The sequence below is a fragment of the Phoca vitulina genome, unplaced genomic scaffold, assembly GCF_004348235.1.
Source record: "Phoca vitulina isolate PV1807 unplaced genomic scaffold, GSC_HSeal_1.0 scaffold36, whole genome shotgun sequence".
Classification (NCBI taxonomy): Eukaryota; Metazoa; Chordata; class Mammalia; order Carnivora; family Phocidae; genus Phoca; species Phoca vitulina.
This window is the reverse complement of record NW_022589739.1, coordinates 9,098,235-9,104,906: the sequence shown is the minus strand read 5'-3', so window position 1 is coordinate 9,104,906 and position 6,672 is coordinate 9,098,235. Positions and strand designations below refer to the sequence as shown.

Below are 6,672 nucleotides of genomic sequence, written 5' to 3'. Positions count from 1 at the left end.
GAATTCTATGTGCAGTATTCCCCTAGCGCTGGAGTTCTGCCGTTCTCATTGATCGGTAAACTTGGTCTTGGCTGGCTGTTCTCGCTGATCTTCTGGGGGAGGGGCCTGTTGCCGTGGTTCCCAAATGTCTTTGCCGGAGGCAAAATTGCCCCGCCCTTGCCGGTCCGGGCTGAGTAATCTGCTCGGGTTTGCTCTCCGGAGCTTTTGTTCCCTGCAAGCTTTCCGTACAGCTTTGGAGGTGGAGAGTGAAAATGGCGGCCTCCCAGTCTCCGCCCCAGAGGAGCCGAGAACTCGGGGCCCCGCTCCTCAGTGAGCCCCCAGAGAAAAGCAGTCAGTCACTCCCGTCTCCCCGGTCTCCGGCCACACTCCGCGCTCACCCGGCCTGTGACCGCGCCTTTCTATCTGGCACCCGACCCCAGGTGGAGTCTCCAAACCCAGCAGATCCCTGCGGTGCGCTCCCGCACCTCTCCTCCCGGGGGAAGAAGGTGAGTCTCCCCGGATCTGTCGCTTGTTGGGTCCCTGCTGGAGGAGCAGTGGCCTGAGTGTGCCGCGGATCACGGTTTATGACAACCCCGAGCTGAGAGCCCGCGCCTGGGCTCCATCTCTGCAGCCGGCTTCCCTGCTCCGATACCTGGGAGCTCTGCCACACTCAGGCACCCCCGGTCTTTCTGTGACCCCGAGGGTCCTGAGACCACACTGTACCGCGAGGGTTCCACCTCCCGCTTCGCCACCAGAGTGACGTCCCTCAGCGGAGCGGACTTCTAAAAGTTCCGATTTTGTGCTCCGCGGCTCTATCACTTGCCAGAAGCGGCCGACGGAGGCCCCTCCCCCGCCATCTATCCTCCCAAATATCACCTCGGATTCACTTCTCCGCACGTCCTACCTTCCAGAAAGTGGTCGCTTTTCTGTTCAGAGAGTTGTTGCTCTTCTTTTCTTCGATCTCCTGTTGAGTTTGTAGGTGTTCAGAATGGTTTGATCCCTATCCAGCTGAATTCCTGAGAGGAGAGGAAATCCAGGTCTCCTACTCCTCCGCCATCTTGCTCCGCCCCTCTGTTGAGGGTTTTTTTAAGTAGCAAATACTCCATTTGGAAATTCAGGGGACTATACAGGGTCAGCTGTGTTCCTTTCAAAAACAATTACATTTCTTCTCTCTCAAGTAGCAGACTTCTGATATTCGATAATACTTCCAAAATATTATTTAATATTTGGTAATATTTTCTATTTGATAGTACTTGCTGATTCTTTTCATTGTTTGGTACTTGCTTTTTCAGTGGTCTGGCTTATTTCTTGTGGGGATGCAGGGATGCTGGGATGCTGGGTTCCTGGGATGCTGGGATACTGGGATGACCTCAAAACTAGAGGTAGCTGCAGGTTAGTTCATTTTCCCTTTAAAAAAAAAAAACTGGGGCGCCTGGGTGGCTCAGTCGGTTAAGCGTCTGCCTTCGGCTCAGGTCATGATCCCAGTGTCCTGGGATCGAGTCCCACATTGGGCTCCCTGCTCTGTGGGGAGCCTGCTTCTCCCTCTCCTCCCCACTTGTGCTCTCTCTCTCACTATCTCTTTCTCTCTCTCTCAAATAAATAAAATCTTTAAAAATAAATAAATAAATAAATAAATAAATAAATAAATAAATAAAATTTAAAAAAACCCTATGGTGGTATCATCTTCCCATTTCCTTTGACTCAGCTACAAATTCCCCTCTAACCCACCAAATATTTCCCTATTCTGTCCACTCTGCTCAATCCTTTACCACTGCCACCCAAGCCAGCACCACATTGCACCTGGGCTACTACAATATACGGAAAGGTCTTTCTGTTCATTCTCTTCACTCCTCTACAAGTTAGTCCCCTTAAAGTAGCCAGAGTTATCTTATCATTATGTAAATTAGATCATGACATTCTCTTTAAAAATTTGCACTGTCTTCCCATTGCACTTAGAATAATGGTTAAACTCATTATGACTTATAAAGCCATAGGTGGTCTGGCTTCCGGCTAGTTCTGGAGTTAATCTTGTATCACTCTCCCCACCCGATGGGCTTGGCTGTTCTTCAAAAGTGCAAAGCTATCACTTCAGGGCCCTTGCAGTTAAGTTCCCACTGCGATGCTCTTCTGCTCTATCTTAGCATGGTTGGTTTGCTTGTATCATTTATGCATCATTTAAAATATCTCTTCCATAGAGAGGTTCCTCCTGACCAATTTAAAGATTTCATTTATGTATTTATTTGAGAGACAGAGAGAGAGAGAGCGTGAGTGGGTGGAGAGGCAGAGGGGGAGGGAGAAAGGCAGAGTCTCAAGCAGACTCCGCACTGAGAATGGAGCCCAACACGGGCTCCATCCCACGACCCCAAGATCATGACCTGAGCTGAAACCGAGAGTCAGACACTTAACTGACTGAGCCACCCAGGCGCCCTCTGACGAATTGTAAATGAGCCAACAAAACACTATCAAATCACCTTATTTTAACTTTGCGCATAGCACTTATCATTGTTGGTAATTATCTTGCTTATTTACTTTTCTTTTTTCCTTTCTTTTTGAATTGTCTGCCCTCCACAATAGAATGTATGACACATGAGGGCGTGTCCCTGTGTTATTTAGCAGAAACTCACAAGTACCTAGAAGTGTCTGATAAATAGAAAGTGCTCGATAAATATTTTTAAATGGAAAAATAATTTGTGCCTTTTAGATATTTTCCCAGATATAGTGAATCAAGTATGCATTCTGATATTTGATTTTCTTCATTGGACAATTGCCTGGATGCTACGTACTATTCAACTGTACTCATCCATTAGGGAAAGAAATATAAGGTCTAGTTTCAAGCTTAGTTATCAATAATGTGTGTGATAGTAATAAAATTTTCTAATCTCTGTAGGCTACAATTTACCCACTCCTTATCAGAGATGAGGTTGGAATAGAAGGACAAGAGAGCGAATGTACTAAGAAAATATAGTATAATGGGGCATCTATGTAGGCTCACTTGAAGTTTGTGGTCACAGCTTAAATGAGACCAGTCAATGCATTTGCACATTTTTCCCCAGACACAGTTTGGTCTAAGAGTGTAGGTGTAGAGTAAGCTGAAAATTGCATTTAGCCAGAAGTCACTTGTTAGGTGAGAACAAAAAAGAAGAGCAACAAGGAAATGGAGGTGCAACCATGGGAAAGATTATAATGATGGTTTATGGGATACTCAGAGTAAATTATGAGGAGATATGTGGGGAGGGCTTGAGAGCCTCAGTTCAACTCTCCAACGTATCCAACCCTTCCCTCCAGGGCCTGCACAAGGTCCTGGGGTGCCTGGGTGGCTTATCGGTTAAGCATCTGCCTCCCGCTCAGGTCATGATCCCAGGGTCCTGGGATCGAACCTTGCTTCAGGCTCCTTGCTCCATGGGAAGCCTGCTTCTCCCTCTCCCAGTGCTCCTGCTTATGTTCCCTCTCTCGCTGTGTGTCTCTCTGTCAAATAAATAAATAAAATCTTAAAAAAAAAAAAAAAAACACAAGGTCCTTAGTTGTGGAGATTGGTGAAGGTCTAGGCAGTAGCAGTTCCTTTTTTTTTTTTTTTAAGATTTTATTTATTTATTTATTTGTCAGAAAGAGCGAGAGCAAGAGCAAGCACAAACGGCGGGGAGCGGCAGGCAGAGGGAGAAGCAGGCTCCCCACTGAGCAAGGAGACTGATACAATATGGGACTCGATCCCAGGACCTTGGGATCATGACCTGAGCTGAAGGCAGATGCTTAACTGACTGAGCCACCCAGGTGTCCCTAGACAGTTGCAGTTCTGCTTTTTAGCTTATTGTGCTGATTATCAACTATCACATCATTTTTGGTTGGTTGAGATTTCCTTTTACACGAAAGCTTACTTCTGCCTTCTGAATATGTTTTTCAATATTTAAGTTAGCAGTTTATCTAAGTATTTTGTTGAGAATGTTTTAGGATATTTCATGTTCACAGTATTGCTTAAAATGAAAGTCTGCTTTAATTTTAATTTTTGCATTCTTATGATTAAACCTACTCGTTAATTTTGTTAGGTGAAATGATCTTTGATATTCCTTACGTTTATGTATTACTGTCTTGCGCTCACGTAGCTAGCATAATATAAGCATGGAAGGATTGTGTCCACATATTCGATATATGTGATTCATATATGATTAGGAAATGTATCTTTTTGTTAGGTCTGTGTAGTACCTGAAGTACAATTAATAATCCAAAGTGTATTTATTTCTCATGCTGTTCTCAGGATTAAACCCTACACACAGCTTCCATTTATAGCCAATCTGTAATTATATTAACCAGGTAAAGTGATGTTATGCTCTTCTAACAAATCAACCCTGGAAACTCAGTGTAGCCTAATACAGCATAGATTTATTTTTTCACTTCTAGTATATTTCCAGTTATTCTCTGTTTTCCACATTCCTTCAAATCCCAGGCTGGTGGGAGGTACCACTATCTTCTAGTTGTATCATGTAGAATATATTACTGTGTAAGAAGAAGAGAAAGCTGTCCAGTGGTAATTTAATTTGATCTAGAAGAGACATGTGGCATTTCCTCATTTAGCCTGTTGGCATGTACTGTTCACAGTCTCACTTAACCACAAAAGGGCTGGGAAGTGTGGTCTCCCAGGTGAACAAGATAAGAGCAAATTGGATATTGCTAAACACTAGCTTAAGGTCAATCACTTTGACTTTTCTGGTTTTCATCAGATTTAAGTGTTCATTCAACAACCTGAACTAATCAAATGATGCAAATGTGTTAACTGTGCTCTGATCTGGGTCATTGGTCTCTTTGTACCTTTGGCCTTAAAGTAAGAGACATTAATATTCTCAAATCATGCATAATGTAAATATGTTTGGAAACATTTTGTAGAGTGTAAGCATTAGACAAAAGGGATCTATGTTTTGATTTTTTAAAAGTTTATTTATTTAATTTCTACATCCAACATGCGGCTCAAATGCACGCCCCCGAAATCAAGAGCCTCATGCTTTTCTGACTGAGCCAGCCAGGCGCCCCTGTTTTGATTTTTTTAATAGGGTGAATAGTAAAGTAAATGTGTTACCTGTGAGATCATTTAATTTATTCTTAATACACACTGGTTTTTATTTCAATAGGCATCATTACAAATAAGATGGAGACTGAAAACCACACAATGGTGACAGAGTTCATTATTTTGGGATTAACAGAGGATCCTACACTTTGTTCCATCTTCTTTGTGGTTTTTCTAGGAATCTATGTTGCTACCATATTGGGCAATATCAGCATAATCATGTTAATCCACGGAAGCCCTCAACTTCACACCCCGATGTACCTTTTCCTCAGCCACTTAGCCTTTGTGGATATGGGGTATTCGACCTCAGTCACACCCATCATGATTGTAAGTTTCCTAAGAGAGAGAACTACTATCCCTGTTGCGGGCTGCATAGCTCAGCTTGGCTCTGATGTTGTCTTTGGATCGGCTGAGTGCTTCCTGCTGGCTGCCATGGCCTGTGATCGCTACGTGGCCATCTGCTCTCCACTTCTCTACTCTACACTCATGTCTTCCAGAGTCTGCATCATCCTATTGGCTGCTTCCTATCTGGGGGGATGTGTGAATGCTTCATCATTTACTGGCTGTTTATTGAGCTTGACTTTCTGTGGACCAAATAAAATCAACCATTTCTTCTGTGACCTCCCACCGTTAGTGAAGCTTTCTTGTACCCATATTTATGTTGCTGAAATATCTCCTGCCATCTTAGCTGGGTCAATCATTGTAATCACACTGTTTACCATAGCTGTTTCATATCTATACATCCTGCACTCGGTCCTAAATATGCACTCCCCTGACGGAAAACACAAGGCCTTCTCTACTTGCACTTCTCACCTCAGTGCAGTCACTTTGTTTTATGGGACAGTCACATTTGTCTATGTCATACCGAAGTCAGGTCACTCATCTGACCATATTAAAGTGGTGTCTGTGTTCTACACAGTGGTGATCCCCATGTTGAACCCCTTGATCTACAGTCTGAGAAACAAAGAGGTGAAAGAGGCCATGAGAAAATTGATGGCTAGAAGACATCGGTTATTTTGAAAGAAATTCAATGTGATTCCAGAAACTGGAAAATGATAGTTTCCAGAATATATGTAATAGATGTTTATGTTTTCCATTAGCCTTATCACTTTATGCAAAGAACTATCTTAAATACCCAATGCCAGTATGTTAACTAATGCCAACTTTAACTTACAATTTTCTAGAGTCACAAAATATTTCATGAAATTCTGCTGGGTTCAAATTAAATGTGTACATTTCAGGGTTAGGAGACTTTTTTTCTCTCCTTTGTTCATTGTTTACAGTCCATGATTAGAGAGTGTTTTCTTTTTCTTCTGTTAGGTTCTATATTTTTAAAATATTGTCGTGTAAGTTAACATCTTAGAAAGCATCATGTACTCAATGGAAATGCAATTGATGGTAGTGTTGCCAGTCTAGGTCACTTTCTCAGGAAGACTTGAAGATTTGGCCTTTTTTTTTTTTTTTTTTTTTGATTTATTTATTTGACAGAAGGAGAGAGATAGAGTGAGAGCACAAGCAGGGGGAGGGGCAGAGGAAGAGAAAGAAGCAGGCTCCCTGCTGAGCAAGGAGCCCGACCTGGTTCTCCACCCGGGACCTGGTATCATGACCTGAGCCCAAGGCAGGCGCTTAACCAACTGAGC

General features: G+C 43.0%; 1 protein-coding gene across 1 annotated transcript; it reads left to right on the top strand.

Annotated features, from left to right (window-relative positions):
• Nucleotides 1-5,113: 5,113 nt before the first annotated feature.
• On the top strand, nt 5,114-6,052 carry LOC116646320 (olfactory receptor 481-like). Its single transcript, XM_032426921.1, has one exon. The coding sequence runs from the start codon at nt 5,114-5,116 to the stop codon at nt 6,050-6,052; it is 939 nt and encodes a 312-aa protein (XP_032282812.1).
• Nucleotides 6,053-6,672: the final 620 nt, after the last annotated feature.